The following is a 25,268-nucleotide window of genomic DNA, read 5'->3' as shown; positions in this document are numbered from 1 at the left end:
CTTTTTTTTCCTGCTTAATCTTCAAAGACTTTTATTCCATCATAGCTGACATAGTTTGATCACTAATGTATCCACAGTGCTCTCTGTACAGAATGTGGGCATTCCAAGATGATGGGGGTGGTGTTTGCCATTACTGACTGGGTTGGAAGCCACGGGCTCCTGCAAGGAAAAGTGTCATCTCTGGCATTTCCAACATCCTCTTATGCACAGGTAAAGCAACGGGAACTTGGCATTCAGAATAAGCCTGACAAGAGTCAGTAAAAAAAAATCCATACAAATAACCCCCTCCAAACCCTCAGGAGGCATTAGAATGAAAGCAACTGGTTTGGAGATTAATTTCTTAGAAATTTCTAAATGCAGAAAAATCTTCACACCTTTGAGTACTAATTGGATGCAAAGCCCATGATTTTTGCATTTGTGACAGGCAGTGAGTGGCTGCTGCAGGATGTGCCTGGGTGCCGTGTGCCCTGTGGCTGGCTCTGGGCTCAGGGGATGGATTTGGTGTCTGTTGGCTGCCCACCCCTCTGGCTGCAGTCACTGGGACTGTGCCACACTGTCTGGTGTTCCAGGAACTCCTGTTGCACCTGCCAGCAAAGAACTCCAGTGCTCCCCTGGACTGTGTCTAAAGCAGTTTCCCAGCCCCACAGCACTGGGGGATTCCCAGTGCTCAAATCCTGTGTGTGGCCAGGCTGCCTGGGGCCAGCAGGGCACCCAGTGCTGCAGGGCACCCCAGGCACCACGGGAGCACTGGGGCAGGCAGAGTGACCCCACTGCTCTCTCTCAGGGGCAGAGGTTGATCCTGCTCTGCCATAAGTGAGCTCAGGCTCAATCTGTCTTTGACAGTGAGCACAGCCTACTCAGCTTTCCTTACAGCTATTCATCAAAACCTCACCAAGTAATGCTTTCCCTGCAAAGCAGGGGCACAGCCTGGCATCTCCTTTTCCCTTTTTACTTAAAGCAGTAAATCTTCATTTTCTTAGAGCTCTAGGAGCAATTTCTAATCTCCATATATCCCTGCTTATAAAGATGTTACTTATGCAGGCATCTCTTCTGCAAAATGTTTTCTGCCTCAAAACACTCAGTACCCTTCAAGCATTCCATTCCCCTTTTAACTCACATCTTGTTTCCAGCCCAGCACCCTGCCCAGCATTCTGCTCTGGCTTTGGCCTTCCACTGACAGCAGGTAATTTGCAACTCATTCCCCTCCATGTGAAAGCAAAGCTGATCATCAGCTTCTTCCAACCCACTCTCTCTTCCCTGAGATAAAAGGCTGTCCTTTCTCACAAGGCAGCAGGGGAAGCATGTCAGGAGAGCAGAGAATCACACAGCCACACTTGTCACATTAGAGGGGAGTCTGATCCTCTCCTTGGGGACCTGTCATCCCCTGTTACAGACCACCCCAGCAGCTCCAGGGCTCTCTCATTAGCATTCACTCTACTTAATGTGGAATTGTAAAACACTGAACTAGAGGAAAACAGCCTGCCTTAAGTCCCGTGACCAGCTGCAAGCTGTCATAGCAAGCCATGCTCTTCCCGTGGTGCTGGGGCAGAGTTAGGCCAAATGTAAATGCTTGTGGCAACCCTGTCTGGCTTTTATTCAGAAATAATTTGGTAATACTCACAGCACTGAAGAAATGAGTATTATTGAAGAAATGAGTAATAAGAAATGAGTATATATTATACTCATGTACCCACTGGTGTTTGCTGTGGGTATTTTTGGCACACTCTGAAGAGGCTGCTCCAGGACACAGTGGGACAGAGGAGAGAGCTCAGGGTGCTGGGTGCTCCTGGGTCAGCGCCCTCAGCCCACAGCTCTCTGCTGGGCATCTGCTCACCCCACACTTGCCAGGCACTACTCTAAGTTCAGTGGCTTCACCAAGGTTTCTTAAGTTACAAACATAAGAAAGATGAAGATTTGAGCCCAGCCATGACCACAGAAGAAATACCAGAGCAAGAAGCTGGCTGCTTGCAGGGAGCAGCAGAGCAAGGCTGGCAGCTGCGCTGTGTGCAGGCTGGCTCTGCTGGCAGCAGTGCTGGCCAGGCCCAGCAGGAGGGGAGTGCAGCAGCCACACCAGCAGCAGGAGGCACCACGTGCTGTGCTGGGCTCTGCTGAGCTCACCTTTCCCCACTCTGTGCTTTCTTAGGGCTGGTGCAGGTGCTGCAGCTGCGGAGCTCCTGGCTGGTCACACCGTGTTTGTGTCACTGTCACTGCAGAGCCAGCAATCGGCTCCAGCCCCAGCTCAGGGCTGGTCACAGGCAGGGGCTGGGTGGGACTGAGCCTTGTTCTCCCTGCTCAGTTCCTGCTGTGACGCCCCCAGCTTTGCACACCAGAATCACCAGTTCCTGGACACAAAATGCCACCACACTGCAAGAGCACCGACAAGTTCCCTGGGGCCCAGCTACGTCAGTGAATGGCACGACTTGTAATTCATCCTGTCGACAAGTGGGTGTGTTAATCAAGGGGAAAATTTGTGCAATTGGCTGATCCTGATTCCAATTAATTTCCCATTAACAGATTTCCTAAATCACTAGCAGCATGCCTGGTTACAGATGATGCCAATAACTCTTGGCACATATGGCCTTCCTGCCATTGTGGGGGGAGTGGGCTGGTGCAGTCAGAAGGGAGAACTTGGAGGATCCTGGTGCCTCTCTTAAAGTAAGGATTTTTACCTGAATATTTTTACAGAGGGGCTGCTTGCTGGAAGATATATGTCTTGATCTAGACTGATCTCTTTGTAAAGAGAAATTAGGTTTTGTGTGATAAGAAGCAAAATTTGCAGTAGCATGTACATTGTGAAGGTTGATACTTTTGATTTCTATCCCAAATTAAGAGTTAAGATTCTGTCTTCTGATTCAGAAGACTTTTTACAGGATCTGACCTCTAAAACATGCAGAATTGTGTGTTAGAGGAGGAAGAAACAATTAGCACACTTGGGTATTGTAAAGGTTGAATAGTGCTTCAGGTTCCTGCTGCTTTGCACTGTTCCACTGTTGAAGAGTTGCCTTAAAATCAGCCTATCAAGGGGACTCTTTCAGAAGAGTGGAGGTTTAAGGAGCTGGGACTTGCTGGATGGGAGCTCTGGATATAGTATCACCCTGAGCAGGACGATATAGTAAAAAAAAGTTACTTTTCATAGAGATCTCTTATAGTTCTGGGTATTTTTTTTAAACCCCTTCTTTAGTATATCAGGTTTCAGTTGGTAGGAATAAGGCCTTTTTTCCTTCCATGGGGGAGCTGCTGGTGCCTCATGGAAGTCAGTGGGAATCCTGCTGTGACTGCAGCTGCTGACCTGTGACTTTATCCTTCAGCTCTGTGCTCTGCAGTGAGCCACCTAAGTTTCCCTCTCTCCTGGGCAGTCTAATTTGGGCTGCTCTTGACTTCTGGTTGTGCCATTGATCCTTGAGTAAGAACTCTGCTATAGGAAAAGAAAAACCTTAGGGTGAACCCAGTGGAATTACCAATGGTGGGCACTTTATTCAGAGTTGGTCTCAAAGGAGCTTGATGTCATCTCTCATTGAGGGTTGGCCCTGACAAGAGTTACTCCACCTGTTTTCTACAGGTTTGTTGTTCCTTTGTCCCTGGAAATGTCTGAGTTTCCCTGCTTTTTGGGTACGTGGCAGCCCCTGCTGTGCTGTAGAGGGACTGGTGTACACAGAACACCACAAGTCAGTGTGCAATAACTTCAAGAATCCTTTGCCTCTGTTGGAAATGGCAGACTTTAGCTTGGGCAGGATTGTCTGCCAGCACCCCTCAGCCCCAGGTGGTTACCCAGTGCAGTTTTGGACCCTGCAGAGCCTGCATTCCCTGAGGAGCACTGCGCTCACCACCAGCCCTGGGAGCAGCTGCTGGAGCAGGATCAGTTACTCAGCCCTGGAATTTAAACAGCAGCAGCATGAGGAAGGGGGGGAAAAAGAAAAACACAGAGCAAATAGTCTGGCTGGGGGAAGGAAAATGAATTTTATTTTATAATTAAGCTACAAAGCAGGATGATAGACTTCATAAACTGAGTTCTGTTTCCCCAGACAAGCCAATTAATGTACATGGTTGGAATGATATGTGTTTTAACAAGCAGCATGAAGAATAGTGTGTTTCAAGTTAGGAAAGTTACAGTTGAAGCCTTTAACATGCACAGTCAGCTAGATACAAAATACCAACAAATCTATCTTAACAAGCTTTTAAAATGTATTTGGAGTAATGAGGAGAAAATATAGGAAGACTTATAAACACACATGAAAGTAATTTCAGCAGTTATAGATTGCATAGCATAGTGAAAGCATTTTAGTTACCGAGCAGCAGTAAAATGTGTTGACTGTTTAATTTGTACACAGTTTTTTTTTAATAGCATTTTAAAAGTTGCCTTTTGGTGGAAAGAATACATAAGGATGTCAACTTATTGTAAGGCAGATGGCTGATGAGAGCTCAAGTCGTCCTTAAGGTTAGAACAGTTGTGTGAGAATAATGCTCCTGAGGATCTGGGATGTACATGGCTTTGGATGGGCCTGTAATCCATTCCAGTTATGGATCCACCAGCAAAGGCATGCTTGGATTAGCAGCTGGATTTCAGGTGTTCTGCTGGGGCCTGTCCTGGCCTCGTGCTGGACAACCTGCTCTTCATTCCATGGGCCACAGAAAGGGCCTAATGAGAAATTTTCTTTTCACCAGTGGCTACAATCAAAGGCAGCAGGGGTCCCATTGCTGTTTGTGAAACAACTGCACATTCTTTTCTTTATCCAAAAACCATGCAGGTGTCCCAGAGTCCTTATGAGGCCTGGAAACTTCATCACAGATGGTTTTAAAATTTTGTATTTTTCATCATAGTTCAGTTTAAAAGAACTGCACTTTGAGCAGTAGGAATATAATGGTTCCTCACCCTGGCCAAGAAGTTCCACGCTTCCATCTGAGAGGCAGATGCTTTTCAGTCCTAAGGGCAGTAGTTTGCATGATAATAACAAAATTGTACAGACTTACTTGACCATGTAAGAAGTCCATGTAGCAGATGGGCAGCAGTTACACCCACTGCACATCAGCAAAGGGAAGGGCAGTGGAAATGCTGAATGAGCTGCAAGTCCCAGGAGAGAGGGAATCAGTCTGTAAGGACTAAATGGCAACACAGATGTGCAAGAGCAGACCCTACACTTCAACAGCAGAGCATGCTGCTCTCTCTGCATGCTGCAAAGCTCCTTTTTGATGATTTGTCTCCTCCCCTACCCTGGCAATGCCTGAGGAGAATATCTGATTGTAAGACAGGCTGAGGGCAGAGCTGAGCTCTAAACCCAGCAGCCCTGGAAGTGCTGTGCTGTAGTTCTCTGACCCTTGTTTTCTCTAAGAAATGCTCAGCCATTTGGTCTGATACCAATTGAATACAGCCACAGGTCTTTGAGTTGGAAGTTGTTACTTCAGGGATTGCAGATTTCATGTTCTCATTGGTTGTGTTAAGCTGCTATTTCTTGACTGCTCATCAATGTGTTTGAATGGCAGGATCAGCAGCAGTGAGTTTTGTGCTGCTTGGGTGGGGTTCATGTGTGACTCCCAGATTCTGTAGGCACAAGCCAAGGAGTCCTGGGGGACCTACCAAACCCATGAAAGAGTCCATTCAGTTGTGTCACTGCTGCTGAGCTAAGGGCTGGGGAAAAGCTCTGCTATGCTGAAGATTAGTAAGAGGCCTCAAAATAGCAGCCCAAAGTTTACCTCTCTTTGTGGCTTTGGTGCAATACCCTATGAATCAGCAGCAGTCAATCCTTGTTCCCATCTATTTTTCCTCTCTGTGAGATGAAAGACCAGGGCCCCACTTTCTTGAGTAAGAAAGTTTCACCAGCAGTTCCTTCTGCTTGTGGATGGCCCAGCTGCGTTCCCCGAGCAGAGAGCCAGCTCCAGCCCTGTCTGGGCCAAGTTACACTGCACCATCTGCTTGTCATTACACAGGAGTGAGCTGCTTTTCCATCTCTCTTGCACACCTTAACATAACACTGCTGCACTCCAAAACATGCAGGGGGCCTCTTTGCAGAGGTGGATTGTGCACAGTTCAGCTCTGGAGGTGGCATTGGTGCTCCCATTCCTCCCAGAGGTTAACCTGCTGATGCAGCCATAAAAAAGGAAAATTGATTAAGCTGTAGCTTTATTTCTCTTATTTTCCATGTGTTTAATTTATCTCTACATTCAGGATCCTTCATGCAAATTATCACTGACTCTGCTTAACTAATTGGTACTTGTATATGCAAGATTGGTGATCACCTATACTAATATTATTGACCCCTGTTTGCCCCTTAGTGTTATCTATTTTTCCCAGGTGAATGCAATTAGAGTGTAATTAATTATCAAATAGCTATGTTCCTTTTATTCTGAGCATTGTAACAATCACTGAGATTGGCACAAAATCCTGAATACGTGGTACATTGTTTTGTGCTTTCCCTATAGAGTCCATTGGAGATTTCCTGGACAACAAACACAAGTAGTGGATACATAATGTATTTCCAGACATATAAAAGTTTCATCCTTGCGGGCCCACTGGGAGAGGGATGCTTGAATGTAACTTTTAATTGTAGAGCTGAGAAATGAAATGCAGATAAGGGATGGTTACTGTAACTGGCACCAGACCAAAGTAAATGTTGGATGCAGCTATCCGTATCCATGAATACATGAGTAACTTTATGCTCTTGCGTTGTTTAATTGGATTCTGTGGGACTGTGAATTTGAGTACTCTTATTCATGTGTGGGTGTTGTCTGAGGATCAGGCTGTTGCGAGTGCTTTCATTGTGGCAGAGGAACAATTTCACGGTGGCTGTGGATGAGGCGGTGTCTGACCCTGCTCTGCCCACCGCGGCCGCACAGATCCCATCTCCAGGGGCAGCGCTCGGCACCGCCGCAATCACAGCAGCACGAGAAATTATTCCCAATAAAAGCTGCAGGCAGGCTCGGGGTGCTCTCCCTGACGGCTGGGCGAGCTGCTGGCCCTGAGCGGCTCCCCGGGTCCCGGTCCCAGATCCCGGGTCCCGGTCCCAGATCCCGGGTCCCGGTCCCAGATCCCGGGTCCCGGTCCCAGATCCCGGGTCCCGGTCCCAGATCCCGGGTCCCGGTCCCAGATCCCGGGTCCCGGTCCCAGATCCCGGGTCCCGGTCCCAGATCCCGGTCCGGTCCCGCGCGGGCTCCGCGCCCCCCCTGAGCCGGTGCTGCGGCGCCACCTGGCGGCCAGGAGGCGGAGGCGCGGCCGCTCCCGCGGGCGCTCAGGTGAGTTTAGGCGAGCACAGGGGGGCTCAGGGTGGGCTCAGGTGAGTCTAGGGGAGTACAGGAGGGCTCAGGTGAGTTTAGGGGAGCACAGGAGGGCTGAGGTGAGCTTTGGTGAGTTTAGGCGAGCACAGGAGGGCTCAGGGCGGGCTCAGGTGAGTTTAGGCGAGCACAGGAGGGCTCAGGGTGGGCTCAGGTGAGTTTAGGGGGGCTCAGGTGGGCACCGGCCGCCCCTCCGGCCCGCGCACCCGTGGGTGCCGCCCTTGCCCACCCCTTTGCCCAGCCCCGCTGGTCTCAGTTAAGCGCAGGCGGGAGCGCTGCCCCTCCATGAGCACGGCCCCGCCTGCGCTCCGTGCGCTCGGTTCTGTCCGGCCGTGCTCTCCTGATGTTCGTAACAGCCCGGAATTGACATTCAAGAGAGAAGAATGCTGCGTGTTCTAATGGTTTTCCGAGAAATTTTCCAAGAGCGGTGCTCTAGTGCTGAGCTCAGCTTTCCATGGCAGGTTTTACTGGTTTGAGATGGAAAATAGCTGTTAAAAATGGAGAGGGAGGAAAAAGAAAACACCTCAAAGTCTAGTGATGACAGGTTGGAATACAATTATCTGTGCTTCTCCTGGCTGGAAAGCCCTGCAATACTGAGGGCTGCAGGAGACTCTTGGAATGATACTGCAAGAAGCTTGAAAAATGTGTTCCATATTGTCCCTAAGCTTTATGTGGCAGGGTGAAACAGCCAAATTTCATTGGTAGAACACATCAGAGTTCCTTATGTAATTCTTCTCTTTCATCACAGTAGTTTTATTTGTGTTTTCTAACATAAGCACTTACCTGAATATGCTGCGGGCATTCTAGAATATCACGGTGTACCTGTGGGCTACACAACACAAATTAGAGGATTTCAAGGATTTATCAAGTTACCACTCTTCTTGCCAGCTCATGCAGCTAAGAAAAGGTGGACCATGAAGTCCAGCTTTCTAATATCCACAAACAGATTTTGGGGCAGAGAGGCTGATTCCAGGTCCATCAGCTGTGAGTGTGGCTTTGATGATTCCAATCAGTTTCCTCTGTCAGAATGTGAATGGAGCAGAGCAAAGAGCCAGTCCATTTTTAACTCCTCCTTCTGATTAACGAAAATAGTAGCGTGTAAAGGTAAAGCTTCTTCCCCTAAATCAGGATTTGCTCCCTGGCTGCCATGTAAAAATAACTCCAGAACAATATCTGGAGACACTGGACCTCTCCTCTTTCAGTTGTATCACTTGGAAATTGCTCATTTGCTGAATTGAGGTTGTTCCAAATCTTAGTTTGATGCAAGGCTTGGATTACACAGGCTGCTTTTCAGTGGGATTTACATGAGAAAAGATAGCGTTCTCCACACTCACATACTTTCATTTCTGCTTTTCATTGCTTTTCTTAGTTTGCTGCAATACTGAGAATTGCTTTTCTCTTCACTGAGGGAAGGCTGGTGACTTTGACAGCTGCTGGGGTATCCATAGTCTATCACTCACAACAGCAAGTCACAAGAGCTGAAATTCTGCCTGCATCTCTCAAAATAGGTTAGGTAGTTAGCAGAAACATTAACAGAGCCATTCCTTATACATTATGATTAATTGAGCATGAATTATGAATTATAGTTCACATTTGGTGCTCAGCATGCTGCTTAGGAACACTTGTCACATGTGGTACTCTTCCATTTTCTAGAAAGAATTAAAGGATGTTTACAGAGGACAAGGAAGTATTTTGATGTTATGTGGCATAAATTGGAATAGCTTCACTGTTCAGTGATTTTAGTTTGGATTCCATCCAGCATTACTCAAGGGATAATTTTACCCAATTTTTATTGTGTTTCTTCCTTCAGATATTTTGTTGTTTGTGGGTTGTGTATTCCCTCTCCACTCCCATTTCAAGGGAGTTCCTGATACTCAGGTCTGTGACTTCAACTTTGTTCCTAATCTAGGTGCTGTAGGGCAGGCCAGCAATATTCTGCTTTTGGGGCAAAAATAGTATTTTAGGCTTTACATCTGTTTGGGTTTTTTTTTAATAAGGCAGAAAATGAGAGTTTTAAAATCAATGTTATTTCACTACATCATTAACATAATGGTAGTGGGGATGAAAGAGCTGTACTGAGCCCAGAAGAAACATTAAAAATTTAATACACTGCATTACATGTAAATCTGGACAGGTATTTATGCCACAATTTTTACAAAGCAGGAAAACATAACTACATGCTGTGACTGAAGAGGTTGTTCTGTTCTGGTGTTATGCTAACATTACATTTTTTGGCTGAGTTCTAAACAGAATAATTCTGGTTAAACACCCCAAAAATTGTGGTTTTTTCACCAAATTCACCCCAGCCTCTGAATCTTCTAATCCAAATGCCCCTCAGTTTGTCCCTCCAGCACATTTCTCTGTGCCACCTCTTTTCTCTCTGTCCCAGCCATGACCTTCAGCTCCCAAGGAAGGTCCTGATTGCATGTAAAGCCCTGGTGACAGAAAGGGGATTGCCTGGGCTGGAGACAGGAACTGATTTGCACCCAGGGGCCTCTGCTGGGCACGTCCTGGGGAGGGCTCTCAGAGCAGCACGGACCCTGTGACTGTGACACAGCAACAGCAGCCTCTCCCAGCATGAACAGCCCCTGCAGGCCCTTCTTTCACTCCCACATCTACACTGCACATTGCAGATCACTTAAATCTTCTCTGGGGTCTGTTCTTTCTTCATTATGTTATTATTAAAATAATCAACACTTAGTGTTACTTACAATGGGATCAAGTGGGGGAAAAAAGTTCTTCAAGCCACTGATTTATTTTGAAAGTAATTCTGCCCTGTGTTTGCTTATACAGATAAATCCAAGGTTCTAATTAAAACAGCTGCATGTGCAAATGTAAATGGATTTTTGCTTCTGCTTTGAAGGTGCTCATACATAGGTCTTGAAATTTCTTTGTGAGCCTCATGGCTCTCCCATGGGATGTTTTCCACAGGCCAACCACAATGTGGGTAATCAATTGTAAAGAACAAATTCTGGTTGTGAAACATCAATTTTTAAAATAACTGTGAAGAGTAAATTGAAAAGAAGATGTAGTTTGTCTGTAGAAAACTCCCAATCAGAGAAAGTGATGATGGTTTAGAACTGAGGATGTTACCCAGTCTTAGAGACCTTATTTTTACAAGCTCTAATACTTTTGATTTTGAGAAAGATCTTGCAAAACAAGATCCCTCTACATGTAATTTATTTAGAGGCAAGTATATGCCAGAAGAATACACAAAGTAAACCAGAAAACATAGAATCACAGTAAAATCTGAATGAAATTAGTCAGCAAAGACTATGGCATGAACACTATGGCAACCTTCTTATTCAAGGAAGGTATAAGGAAGGGTTGTCTGGATGTTATCCAGTCTCCTAGAGACAGGCCTTGACAAGCCTAAAAAACAAATGTTATTTATTGTCTAAGGGCCAAGGGTACCACAACAGAGGAACTAGTACATATTACATCAAATCTAAATATTTTAGCAGTAATTATGGTTATTGTATACAGAGTATAAATATACATTAATAGAATTTTTGAACTGGTGGAATTGGATTGATCTGGAAATTCTCAATTGAAGTTCCCAGTTCCTACAAACTGCTAACCCACCCCTACTGGCACTTAGTGCCATGTCTTAACTTGTCCTACCTCATTATTTAATTAATATTTGTTTCTGTAACACTAATTTTAATAGTGTAGTTTAAGCATATGAGCTAATCTGAAATTCTTTATAATTAAAGTAGAATATATCACTAAAAATGATAATTTGTCCAGAACGACCTTTTCCCTACATTTATAAATTGAAAAAAATATTAAAAAAAAATCACAGGGACCATTTTTGTAATCTTCTTTCAGCTTGCACAGACATTAGTTATGCCTAGGACCTTTTAAAGGGATTTTTTTCCCTAAACCTGCCTTGATTTGACCTTTAAACTAGAGATGATGAAGATTATTCCCTGCAGGTCCAGGGTGAGGTGTTCTATCGGCGGTTTTGATCCCAGCCTCTCTGTGCAGTGCCCAGCTGCAGAGTCAGCCAGCCCATTTTCCTGACCTCTGCAGTGCTAAACAACCTAGCCTTGGTTTCTTGATGTGAATCTTGATTCTCTTTTATTTTAACAAACAATTTCAGCCCCTAGAACTTCTCAGCCAAAAGGGTGTTCCTCCTATCCCCTGTGCTTTCATCACTCCTTTGGTTTTGACACCTCTCACTTTATTAACTTCACCCACTGTGGGTGTGGTGCTGGATTTAGTATTCTGATCATGGCTGAGACAGTGTAGGGTCTATATAGCTTATTCTTTAAATGCTGAGTCACAGCAGGATTGTATTTGGGCCATGAGGAAAGAGGAAGATGCCCATGCTCTCAAGATTTCTGCAGTTTCTGTGCCTACTGAGTTTGTGGTTCTGTTGTGGTTTTGCTGGTACATTTTCTTGCAGAGGGAGGCTATACTACAGTACTTATCTTCTCTGTGCTTGTGCTGGCTCTCGGGGGAAATTTGGCCTTTTTAGTATGCAGTTCAAACACTGTCTGAAAAGGAGTCATGGTTTGGATAATAATTTTTCAAACAAATTTAATACACTGATTTCCTTGGGATGAAGATAAAGTACCATTCCATCCAAGATGCACCTAAAGGGCAACTTGTTTGAGTTAAGTTTACTGAAACAGAAGTGACAGAATATCAATTTGTTTTCTAACTTCGTGTCATAGTTGAGAATCAAATAAGCAATTACACAAGAGTAAATTGGATTTATTTCAGTATCAGATTTGCAGTTCACTTGTTGGTTTATTTGATTGAGATAAAATAGCCCTTCATTTTACAGTAAACATGCTCAAGTACTGCATTTGTTTCTTGGCTCCTTCAAGAGCTTGTGGTTCCTCAGCCTAGAGTTGAAAACATTCCTGATAGATAACATGTGACTGGCTGACTTAACACCAGAAGCCTCCCCTGTAGCAAGGTGAGGAACAGTCCCAAATGTCTCTCGCTTTGCAATGAGGTGACTTCTAAGCTGGTGCCAATTTATTCATGTCAACTTCTTCCATCATTTGCATTTACCAAAACACCAAAATTAAGTGTAAAAATAAGACTTCATACATATGTATTTGCTTAGTTGAAGGCTTCAACCAAGTGTAAATATAGATCCAAGTTATATGACCCAAAAAGGGTAAAACTTTATCTTTTGTTTTAGAAATATGGCATTTTAAGATTCTTCCTAGATTTTTCCAAATGTTCAGATGCCTATAAATAATCCAAATTATCCTACTAAAAGGAAGCAAATTTCAGCAGGCTTCCTCTTTCTGTTTACCAAAGAGCTTTTACTGTAATTTGCTTTGTTACTAATTATGATTTACACAAATGTTGCTGCTCCCTAACGCTACCTAAGCTCCTAGACAGCTCCAAGTATTACTGCAAAGAACTGTATGTGCTCACTTCTTGGCCTCCTGCTCAAGGTGATGGAATTGCTTCCTTCCCCTGCACTCACCCACCATGTATTTTGCAAAATGTGTCAAATTAGACTCTCCCAATTCCATTTTCTCAATCTGAATTAATTCCCATGGTGGAGAGGAAAAGATCGTGTTGCTTTTGTTTCAGTTCATCTTTAATACAGAATTATTTTGGAACATTCTATTACAAATTACTTCTGTATTAAAAAAGCACATTTTTTATCTAGAATTGTAACGCCTCTCTAGACTAAACAGAATTTTGATGAAATGTATGAAGCTTTTTGCCAAATCCCTGAGCCACTGAGAGTCATTCCATTCTACACAAATCAAATTCGTGCATTTATAATAAGTGTTAAAAAAAATCCAAACATGACAATTGAGGTTTTACAAGCCTGAAAATTATAGCCTAGCCATGATGAGTGATGTTCTGACAGCAATGAAAGTGAAATTTGGCGGCCCAAAGCCGTATTTAGCTGTTTGCTGCAATGGCTGTGCTCACCATGAATTCTGAAGGAGAGATGCAATTTCAGCCATGCAGTTGCAGTGCATGCAACATGCAAGAGACAGATCTGAATATCTGCTGGCAGCCAGAGGGGTGAGCCCAGTCAATTAAAAGCTGCATTAGCCTCTGAATGAGGGGCTCAGAGGAGCTGCCCACACAGGGCTGGAGCTCACAGGCACTGCCCAACCCCGCTGCCACTGCCCGCTGGGGTGGGAAATGCAGCTTGGTGGGAGCTGCCAGCCTTCCACAAACACTGAATTCAGGCCTCCTGTTTCTGCTCTTTGCAAGTATTTCTTAAGCTATTGTTGGATCTTCTTATTGCAGTTGTTCCTCTAGATTCTTTCAATGAAATAATACTATATATTCATACTGTGTTTATTTTTCTAGCATCCTGATTTGTAGACAGGAAACATCAAATTCATCTGTGTTTCCATGTGTGCCCCTTTGCTTCACCTGCTAGCACGTTCTGTAGTATTGCAGCATACTGGGATGGAAGGGATCCTGAAAACTCATTTTGACCTCGGGGAAAATCAGAAGCACTGAAGCCATTCCAACAGCTTATCCATCTAAACCATTTTTGGAGTCCTCACAACTTCCCTAAATGATCCTGACAGTGCCTAGAAAGTTTTATTAATGTCTTTCTAAATGTTTTCTTGTTGTAATTGAACTCAGAACAATTAATTTCTTTTCTCTTTGCAGCAGTCTTATGTATATTTAAAGGCCATGAGCATATCTACTAATAATGTCCCAAGATACATAATACATATTTGCATGTATCTTTTTTTCCCCTTATGACACAGCACAGATAGGCTGTGTCACGGAATTTACCATTTCCAATGGTACCCCATGCTGGATTAAGAACTTGGATAGTTTGCTCAATGACTTTCAGCAAGGGGTGGTAAAGGATACAGAACTTTCTCCTCCACAAGATTTTTAATTGTTCCTCTGACACTTGTGCTTGGTCAACAGTAATATTTTGCAGGTTAGTCTAGAGGAGGAAGCAAATGGAAATGTGAGACAAAGAACAGCAGAGGCAGAAGTGTTTCTCCATGTTCAGAGTGCTCATTTTCATTTCTCCATAGTAAGGCTAAGTGGTTTTTTTAGCCCTTTTGCACAATTACTTAGAAACCTGGGGAGGGGTTGCTGTTTTCACTCATTTTCACTTCCTTTCCAGTCCAGCTGTGTCAGAGGACAAGATCACCATTCTCAAATAGTCTTCACTGCTCTGAAGGAGAGCAGTTTGTGAGAGTGCTGTCTAATAGGCTTCTGACAGAGCCAGCTGGGTAAGTTTAAAATTTATAAATGGATAGTCCAAGCTATGTTAGACAAATTTGCTTGAGGAACTGTAGGAGTGTTCCTGTAAATGTTTTCAATAGAATTATCTCCACTAGGGCATGGTGACAAGTACTATCAAGCGTTGGAGGACATAAGAAAAGTAAGCTGGACGTGTGATTCAAAGATACAAAGGCTCAGAGCTTGCCACAATACTGCTTTTAGGGGAATGGCCAAGACCCTAAGAACAGGCAGCAGTGTTTTGCAAAAGAAGGGTTAGAAATGTTAGGCCAAGGTGAAGCTAAGAGCTGGTGCCCCTGCAGCCAGACCCCAGGGTAGGAATGGTATCAGCCACTGACTGCTCTGGGTCACTTGCATTGCTGTAAGTCAGGAGCCAGCACAGTGAAGTCCAAAGATGCCCTGCTGTAAGAGCAAAATCAGGCATTTTTTCCATGTGCTGGGATTTATTTGCTGTTCAGGATTTACAGTCATCTCTGGGAATTGCTTCTTGCAGCCACAAAACCAAGTATATACTATACTGAAGCACAGCAATAACAAGATTTGAATGTCATTAGGGGCTGCTCCTACACATCTTGTATTAAAGCAGCTAAGTGTTTAACCCATGAATAGAACTCCTATTATCTTTGCTTTTGAAACCTCAGCATAGATCACTTAACCACTCTGCAAGAAATCCCGTGAGAGACCAACAACAGCAGGGAACAAAGTCAGGCAAGAAATAGCAGATTGTATCTTCTAGACCTTTTTAAATACATTTTTCATATGAGTGCAGGCAAGTTGAATATTACTCCTAATATAGATTAATGTAAAACAGATTTTTGCAGAGCATGAGGCTCTGAGAATTTGGCCAGATAGTTTTTTCACTGAAAAGCTCTGCCAATTATATACAGCACAAAGTAGAGAATAATGCATGAAATGCATAATATGCCTTTTTCTTCACTACATGGAACTTAAATTATACAGATCCTCTTTGCTTTTTTCATCTGTGCTCAGATAAATCTCAGTCTGAGGTAAGAATCTGTTCCAGTGGAGCTTATCTAGCAGAATGAGCTACCAAATTTGTTGGTTCAGTTTCCAGGCAAGAATGTGGCCATTTGAGAAGTTTCAGTATTGTATAGGATCAGCTATAGTCTCATCAACAGTTGTGTAAATCTGGAGGATCAAGGTTAAGAAGGTAAGAGCAATGTGAGATCTGCCTGTATATAACTTTTTGAGAAGGAATCTAGAGCCTCTTTTTTGGCTAACAAGCAAATTACCTTATTCACTAAATTATATTTTATGAATAGCAGCTGATCTGCATAGCATCATTTTGTAAGGCCTTAACTCAGCAAAGCTCCTAAGTACATGTTTTGATTGAAGCCCTTGCATATGTCCTCAAATTCAATGGGACCATAAATGTCATTAAGTGCTTTCTTGGGTTAAGACCTAATTGCTTGAATTTAATAGGAATTTCAGGTGCTTATTTACATCATGAGAGATATAAAATATTTTATTGTAATACTTTCCAGCAAAAGAAAGATCTAATGCAAAACTTTCACTAATCAAGAAAGTTGTGTGCCACCATTACATCAAATTGCAATACTAGAAGCTATCCCAGGGCAAAAGAGCCACATGTCACATGAGTCACTTTGTTGAAAATGCAGATTGTGTTGAAGATCATTGTGTTGTGGATCATTCATGTGTTGTCAAAATTCACTACAATTCAGAAGTTGGATTAAAATTCATCATAACATTTTGTTTGATCTTAAGGGTGACTTGCACAATATATACAAATAACTTGTTATATGGACTTCCTGAAGAATTTATCTTATCCTGTAATGTGGAGAATACTTGAATTGTTTTACGAGCACGGTGTAATCACTTTGGATCTGCTTATTTTCCACTTCACTGAATAATATTTATTTTCTTAATTTTCTCTGACTGTACAAGAAATGTAACACCTTTTAGGATCAGTCCTGGGACAAAGTATTGCAATTTAAATTCCAATCCCTAATCTGTATTCTGTGAGCTACACTTTAATCCATGGCATCTACTTGTCTATTCAAAAGGCCTATACATATATATCCTGGATTTTGTGCATAGAGGCATTTAGGTATTTGAGCAATTCTGCAATGCAGCATGTGAACTGCACAGGCAGGTGTCTCCTGCAAATCATCTCACCACCACAACAGTGGCAAACACTTCCTGGCCTTTTGGAGCAGGATGTTCTCCAGGTGAGTTGTCACATGTGTGTCATACCCACAACTTAATAATGAAATAGGTGGAAGGAACCAGTAATTTCAGCACTGAGTTGTCAAGGCAAGAACTGTACTATTCAAAGGTAGAACTGCAGTCATGTAGGTATCTCCATCTTATAAGGCAGACCTGAATGCAGTAGAAGCAGCAGAATTTAGTTTCTCCCTCAGTGAGACCACAGAGCAAACAAGCCTCTGCCTCCAGCAGCCCTCACTGAAGAGTCAGCACATCCACAGTGTTTCTATGTGAGATGAGTATCAATTTTAAAAACTGATGGAGCTGCAATGGTGGGCACCAAACCATGCCCTCCTTAGAAGTGGTTACAACAGGATGTGCTGTACTGTGGTGTAAGTGGGCCATGTCCATGCACAGCTGATTTGTGCAGCTGCAGGCTGACACACCAGCACACAAACCACTGATTCCAGCTGTGTGCAAACCAGCACTGAGCAGTAGCCTCTGCTCAGGCATGGTCAGCAGCACAGCTCTGCTAATTGCAGGGAGCTGGTGTGTTTGGTGTGAGGTTGCTGATGTGGGCAGATAGGTTTACCAGCTCTTTTTCCTCCCAGCTCTCAAATTCATCAAAGCAGAAATGATTATGAAGCCCAAACCATACAGACCAACACTGGGATTAGCTCAGTTGTTTGGAGCATAGTGCTAATAGTGCCAAGGTTGTGAGCTGGATCTCTGTATGGGCCATTCACTTAAGAGTTGGACTTGATGATCCTTGTGGGTCCCTTCCAGCTCAGAAGATAAAATATATGACACAGTCATCTCTGCCATACATGGACTAATGCCTTACTTTAAAAAAAAAACCCTGTATTTCTTTTAAGGCACATCAAATATCTTGTCTGAAAACTTCCTTTTCTTGTAGCATCCAAATTACAGCCAAACAGGTTTTTGCACCTGCTTTTGCTAATGACTTTCTAAATACAGAAAGATTAATGATAGTTACCAAGTTTGTTAGCTCAAATTTGTATAATTGTCTTTGCCCTCTAATACCCCACATAGCCCATGGTGTTGGCAGACCAGTGTCAGAGGGAAGCTGAAACACTCTTTTGCCAGCTCATCTGTTAGAAACTGCAGCAGGAAATCAGGCTACCTGTTCAGTTCCCCTCTCCCAGGGCAAATGGCACAAATGCACTTCCCCCACTCCCTGCCCTGGGAAGCTTTGTCCAAGGGTTTGGAAACTTTATGCAGAAGCTCAGGCAAATGTCCCTGTCACACACTGGTAAAGAGTCCCAGCCCCACCTGACACATTCTGCTCTCTGGGACTGCCCAGTGTGTACAAGGGACACGAGTGACTCAGTGGTAGCAAATGATCTGTTGAGGCTGCCAATGCTGGGTTTGACATACCATCATAAACAATGTTTCCTGACAGAAAAGCTGATTTATGTTAAATCAACCACCACAAAATGGCTCTGTTTATGAAGAACAGTCACACTATTTAATCAGATATGTTTTCAGAGCAAGCTTTCATACAGATGAATTTGTATCATATCAGGAGGTAAAGAATAAAACTTTGTCTTTAAAATACTGTATTTTCCAGTGTTAGGAAAAATGAAAGACTATGGAAATCTTCTTTAAAACTTTGTTTCCTTTCTAGTTATTTTTCTGTCAGCAAGTGTTAGCAATAACTCAGTAGAAGTTTAGACACATAGAACATATTCCAGGTGATTACTGGGATAAATCTCTACATACACTTTGCACAAGTATGTCATCATAGTAAATGTAGTCTAAAAACTGTTGGGTGTCCTGAAAAACTGGCTAATCATGTAAACACAACCTACAAAGTCAATCTTAGTGAAAAAGTCTCTTTATTCCATCTTTTCTCCTCTGATTACCTTCCTTTGTGTACCACTTGTCTTTTTCCATCAAGTGGACAGAAAAAAAAGCAAAACCTAGGATGGAAGCCTAAGCCAAAGAAATCTTCTGCATCTAAACAAAATGATATTTGCAACAGGCAGTGGTTAATTCTAATTTAGATAATCCAAAGTAGGTCACCTTCATGAGTCTTCCAGACTTTCCAACTTAGCAACTCAGATGGATAATAAAACAATTTTTAGTTAATGAGAGAACATCAGAAAAAAAAAGAACTGCAGGAAGCTGTGAACTGCAGTATCTCCTCACTGAGACAGAATGCCACATGGCAAGAACAGATGGGTAATCCTTCCGTGATTATCCTCGACCACTGGCTGAAAGAAAAAGCTGTCACAACATGGAGGGCTGTATATAAAGTACATCTACAGCCATTTCCCCTCATTGATAGTAAAAGGTTTTATATGCAAGACATTATAAAGAAAAAGGGATGCTTTAATGTGATGGTGAAGGGAATAATTCTTCCATTTTCCTTCACTTCCTGAAGTGGAGCATATGCCAAGGTCTTGAACTAAATTTATCTCTCAGAAGGAAGGTGTAATATACATCCCACATCCATATCAGGTATTTCATACAAACTGAGCATAGAACCTGCTTTTATTGTTGTTGAATCCTGACACAGTATGTTCAGTTGATAATTTATAGACAGTGTTACCAGAATGAAATGCCGGTGTCAAAAATTTGGCTTTTGCATATTCATTGACACCAAAGTTTGCATTTGTGATGTGGCAAAATGAAACCAGAGTGGATTAAGAAAGGTTTGCTGGAATCTCAAGTTTTACAAAACCACCAGTATGGAAGGCATTTCTTGCATGCAGTGGTCATATCTCCTTTGACTTTAGTTCTGTCCATGCACGTAAGAGAGAACCTGAATTTTATAACCCACTTGGAGGGTAGCCTGATAGAAAATGAGTACCTGGCAAAGAATCTTGGTTTTGTTTATGAAAAGAAAATATGAAAAAGTGCACATCCATGGTACAGGATACCTGAGTAGGGAAGAACACACATGTAAACCATAGAATGACTGAATTGCAGAACATGAAGTTAATGGTGGTTCTGTGGTTCCAAAAAAATCAAAATACACTTCCTCTACCTTTTAAGTCTAGCAATATACCAGTGTTTAAAAACAAAAAGCAATGTTTTGGGAACTTGTTGCAGAGCAGGCAGTGACCTGTAGTCTGAGATGGTGAAATTCTCAAGGAGTAATTCCTTACCCTGTTTTGCTCTTTCATATTTGATGTTTAGACTAGTAAGACTGCCAGACTCCCAGGGAAAAGGTCTATGTCCTCCATATGCACTAAAGGGATTAGGAGTCTTGTGTTGTTCTGGTAGTGATGGAAGCTAAAAAAAGAAAGACTTTGTCACTTCAGGGACGAAGCCCAGTCTTCAGATGACATTGCTACTGCATATTACTCATTAAACAGTCTCATGGCCTATTTCCAACCTTTTCTATTCCTAAGGCACATTGGTTAGGTGCTGTGATTTTTTTTTGATATCATAGGAATATACACAAATTTGCTATTTGTTCTGTATTCTTCACAGATTTTAAGACTGAGTATTTTAGAGATACCCATTCTTGGACAAATCAGTTCATTCACCTTTTTCCCCTTCATCTCATAACACATATCCAAAATCTAAATTTTGGTGTGATAAGGACTTGACTGTTTGTAAGAAAAATGCTAATCTTCACTCTGAAATAACTTAGTCTTCCAGTGATTACAGAATGTGCTTCGAAGCCGCCTATGAGTCAGGCTGTGAGTTGGAGTTCAGATAAGCCTGCAGTGTTTGTTCACCAGATGGACCATAAGCTCTGCAAAGTAGAGCAAAGGATATTGCTTATTAACACTGCTCCCAACTTCACTTATTTCTTTGTACAAAGTCTGGTTACTTGATGCAATTTTAGACTGTATTTACACTGTTAGGAGGAGGAAACAATTTTTTTTTATAACAGGATAGGCAAATCTAGCAAAGTAGATCAGACTAAAATGGAACTGAGTATGGTTCCTTTATTACATCATTTCAAGTAGGCAAGATTGATACCCTCCACTTCTCAAACACACCCACACTGAATTTACATACCTGTGCAGTGGCAAAAAAATATTTAAATCAATTGTCTAGAGAATTTAGAGCAAATTAGCCCAGTCACAGTTGTTACCTGTGCTTAAAACACCAGCTCTTTGACAGTTATGTGCAACCAACATAATACTTATATAAGAATCAAATCTGGTTTTTCTCTTATATACTTTGTGTTAGATACTAATTCTTACCTAACATGGGGAATTTTCAGTGGTAACTCTCTCAAGTGTCTTCTGTGTAACCTGATTAAATATTTTCTGATGCAACACAGCTCAATCAAGATGCCATTATTCATAAATGTTATAATAAGAAAAATCATTTAACAGTTTTATGCAATTCCTGATTTTAGTTTGTTCTTTGGATTGGTACAGTTCATTTCTTCAGTTTCTGTGATTTTTTTTTCATCTTCATATTCTCAAGATGTTCAGCCTTGCCCTCTTCCCTTTTTAGTTTGAATCAGCACAAGAAAAAAGTTATTAGTTATATTCTCTTCCTTCTATTTGGCTGTTTTCTTTAGCTCAGAAGAAGGATGTTTCGAGCAGTTAGTGATCATTGGTTATACCACAATCTCAAAAATGAATGCCATACCTACTGCAATGTCCTTTCCAGATTTTACATGTCTCTAAATATGGGGAAAGGAGGATGTTGAAGGAGGAGTCTGCTCCTCTCTCTGCTCTGCTTTTTCTGTCAGTGCAGAAGTGTCTCATGCTGGGGCTCCCACCCATACACAGGGCTGATTTTACACTGAAGACTCAGATCTTTATGGCCTATAAATTAATGTGGTTTGGATACAAATCTTCTCTCCAGAAGGGCTTTCAGTAGGACATGTGTGAGACTGAGCATGCACTGCTGTTCCTCACTGCCCTATCAGTCACAGTAATTGTATACAGAGATTAGGAACACCCAGAGACATTTTCCAGCCTATATGTTACCCCATAAAATCTGGAGGAAATTTTCCAATAGGTCATAAAAATTTTAAGAACTATGGATCACAAGTTCATCCCAATTACTGCTGTGCTCCTTTTATAGAAAGCAGCGTTGCCCTGTGCTGAGGTATTGCCTGCCTTGGATGTTGCTATTAGGGCTTTTAGCCATTTTAGGGTATCCATGGGAATGAGTCTCCCATTTCCCAATGAGGCATGCAGGACTGGAATCAGGTCCTGAGGCTCTTGGGAGTGCTTGGTCATTTGGCCTGTTCAGAGTCTGTTTCTTTTCTGGCACCATGAGCACCTCCTGCCATCTACAAGCCCAAGAGAAGGCTGCAGGGAGCAATCATTTACTAAGACCATAATTCCCTTTTGAAGAGAAAAGCATTTAATCCCAAACAGAAGATGCTTTCATCTTATATTTGTCAGCGAATCTGCTTGACTGTGTTTACAATGCCCAATTATTTGATAGTTTGGAATAAAAATTATCCATCATCTTCCCAAGCTGTGCAGAACCTGTCAGAATATTCAGGAACACTTTGAGCCCTTCTCATTTCTTTGTTCTATCAGCTCACTTCACTGTACTGTGGGACCAGCAAATCTGATGCATGTGCAACTGGTGTGGAAGCCTGACACTGTCAAAATTTGTTATCATGGGCTCTCTGCCACCACCTCAGCTGGCAAAAATGGGACACGGTTCCACTGCATGAATGGAAGGTCAGCCAGACGATGCTCTGCTGTCACACAGGAGGAGCCTTTCTGGGCTGACTTTCCTGGAAGTTACCAATGATGGATTTTGACCTCTCTGTTTTAGAGACGCCTCGCAGTCAGCGATACTCAGAGAGTGGCACTCCTTGAAACTGACACATGCTTCATCTGCTTGTGAAATGTTGCAACGAAAGATACCTCCTGTAAAATTTTATTTGTAGCCTCACTGGATCATTAGGAAAATTCCCTTTATAAAGGATGCTTATTATTACTTGTTGGAGTATTATTACTTGGAGTATTATTACTTGTTTCATTTTCTTCAGATCAGAAACTAAAGCACTTTCAATGGAAACAAAATCCCGCTGGTCTGCGCAAATCCTACCTGGCTGTCATTTTAAAAAGCAACTGTTCTTACCAGGAGATAATATTTTTTACCTTTGGATTTGGTTTGTAAAGTGGAATTAGGCTTAGAAAAAGAAGCACTGTGCAGGCAGATTAAAAAACCCTCCCTACTTCAGTCCTATCATCAGATAATGAGATCTCTCAGATTAGAAAGCCAATATCAGTACGGGAGAACAAGGCAGCTGAACTCGTCCGTTATGTTCACTTTTTGAGACACTGGGTATTCAGTTACAGCCGCCTTGAGCCTGGTCCTTGCAGACCTCACCGGGCTGCGGAGGTGTTGCACCTGGCTTGCTCTGGCTCTCAATCCGCTGAGGTGAGATGATGCCAGGGACCCTTTTGCTTCAGGAAAAACAAAACCAAAACCAAAACCCATCAGCTTGGGGAAAGCTGGGCCCTTTTTGCCGGTGAGCGGTCCGCAGGCGGGGGCTGCCGCCCGCCAGGTGCCGCGGCCGGGCGCGGTGAGGCCGCGCTCCCTCAGAAGATGGCAGTCACCGCCCGCCCGCCGCCGGCCGCCCCCTCCCTCCCTCCCGCCCGCCCGCCGGGAGCCGCCACCGCCCCGCCCCGGCCCCTTCCCCTCACGCAGCGCCGGGGCCCGCCGAGCCCCCGCACCGCTCCTCCTCCGCCTCCAGCCCACCCTCCTCCTCCTCCTTCCTCTTCCTCCGCCAACCCCACCCCTGGCCCCGGGCCGGCCCGGCCGCGGGCTGCCGCGCCGCCAGGGCTCCCCGCCGGCTTCCCCCATCCCCACGCGCCGCGAACACCTCCTCCTCCTTCCCCCCCTCCCTCCTTCCCCACCTCCGCCCTCCTCCTGCTGACGTCTGGCTCTGCCCGGCTGAAAACTCGGTGCCGCGGCGGATGCGGCGGCTCTCGGGAGCGCGGCGGCGGCAGCAGCAGCGAAGATGGTGGCGGCTCCGTGCGCCCGGCGGCTGGCGCGGCGCTCCCGCTCGGCGCTGGTGGCGGCGCTCACCGTGCTGCTCCTGCAGACCCTCCTCGTCTGGAATTTCTCTTCCCTCGACGCCGGCGAGGAGCAGCGCGGCGGCCGCGAGAAGCGAGACCGCGGCGGAGAGCAGCGGGGGCAGCCGCAGCGGCGCGGACCCGCCGCCCCGCACGGCAAGGCGCTGGTAGGCGGGGAGCGGGAGCGGCGGTGTCTCACGGCGTCTGGCGGCACTTCTGCCGGGACTGCGGCGCGGGCAACTTGGGGAAGCCGCCCCGGGGCTCGCGTTCCCGCGCCCCGCGTGGGCGCCTCCCGCAGGTGCCGCGGTGCGGGGCCGGTCCTGCCCCGGTCCGGCGGGAGAGCCCGGGGGGCCGCGGGGCAGAGGCAGAAAATGGATCCGTGGGATCCTCTCCCTTCCCCGAGAGAGGCATCTCTCGTCCCATCGCCCGCGCTGCCTGCCGCGGGCATCCCAGCATCCGCGAACTTCGCGGGAGAGCCGCCTGCCCCACACCGTCCTGGGGGTTTGTTTTACTGCTACTTTGCTTTTCCCACCCGGTAAAGCGCACAGGGGCTATTCTTTATTGCACAGCTCTAAGAGGCCCGGGAGGTGATGGGCAGTGAAATGTAATGCAATCATTTTATTAACCGCTGACAACTCAGGGACACTGAAACTGTGCCCACACAGGATGAGGACCTTGTCTTTTATCTCATTCTTTTGGAAACTCTCCAGTTTTCATTCAAATGTCTCAGGCCTGAAACCAGAAGGGGTTGCAAATCTGGCTCTATTGCCTTTTGAGTTTTCTATTTTTGAGTTTTCTATTTTTGAGTTTTCTATTTTTGAGTTTTCTATTAGGCATGTGAAAAAGCAAATTAACAGTGTTCTTGCAAACCTCAGAGATGTAACGCCAGTACCAGTGTTCTCCAGCTCAGGAGAAGCTTCCTTCGGTTTTCATTTTATTCTTTCAGCAGTAGGCTTACATTAAGTACGTGATGCCTCTGGAAGTGCATGCCTAGTTTTGTCCGTTTCTCTATTTTTGTTTACAGAGAAAGCAGGAACTCGGGGCACAGAGGTGATTTACCCTTGTAAATTACAGTGGGTGGTTTGGCCTGAAAAGGCTGCAAAGAGCTGAGCTCCCAGCACACGGGTACTCCATCACTAACGTTTGGGACAACTTGTCGTACGGACCCATCCACTGAGTGCAGATCCTGCTCTGCTTTCTAGATGTGAAAGTTAAAATTCTAGTTTACTGAATTCAGCTTTTGTTTCTACACATAATCTTATCTTGGTATTTGCTGTGTTCATAAATGTAGCTATTTTAAGCTCCACTATTTTTCCTCCATCACCTTGCCCTCTGCCTCTTTTCCTGTCCATCAATCCATCAAGTCTTTTATGCTTTCATCTCATTCTTCTCCAGCTTTTCCTTCCTGATCTCTCCACTGTGGGTTACCAAGGTTGGCAGACGCTGTTACCTGGGCAGGCAGGGGGCCGGGAGAGGGCAGGCTGCACCTGGAGCTTCAGCCCCGCTTCCCAGCTCCCCAGACTTTCTAGGAAATGATCCTCTTCTGTGGGCTCAGGGCTATGTTGGAATATGTTCTCTAAGCAGTTGTCCTACAAATGTCCTGGCACAGTGTCCAGTTTG

The 25,268-nt window shown here is 44.3% G+C and overlaps 1 protein-coding gene and 1 long non-coding RNA gene across 5 annotated transcripts in view; one reads left to right on the top strand and one right to left on the bottom strand.

Moving 5' to 3' along the window:
* Positions 1 to 7,120: 7,120 nt before the first annotated feature.
* LOC143695331 (uncharacterized) lies at positions 7,121 to 23,607 on the bottom strand. The gene is made up of 3 exons (XR_013184431.1): positions 23,490 to 23,607; positions 19,797 to 23,036; positions 7,121 to 7,751 (listed from the first exon to the last, which is right to left on the bottom strand). It is a non-coding gene; the product is annotated as an uncharacterized LOC143695331 (long non-coding RNA).
* XYLT1 (xylosyltransferase 1) overlaps positions 23,594 to 25,268 on the top strand; it is a 179,064-nt gene continuing 177,389 nt past the window's right edge. For all 4 annotated transcript variants that reach the window (XM_077186664.1, XM_054644033.2, XM_077186663.1 and 1 more), the window contains exon 1: positions 23,594 to 23,815. In XM_077186664.1, coding sequence (XP_077042779.1) covers positions 23,594 to 23,815 — 222 coding nt within the window. The remainder of the gene's footprint in view (positions 23,816 to 25,268) is intronic.

This window comes from Agelaius phoeniceus, chromosome 16, assembly GCF_051311805.1.
Source record: "Agelaius phoeniceus isolate bAgePho1 chromosome 16, bAgePho1.hap1, whole genome shotgun sequence".
Taxonomy (NCBI): Eukaryota; Metazoa; Chordata; class Aves; order Passeriformes; family Icteridae; genus Agelaius; species Agelaius phoeniceus.
The sequence above is the reverse complement of the archived record's forward strand: the minus strand, read 5'-3'. Positions and strand labels throughout refer to the sequence as shown.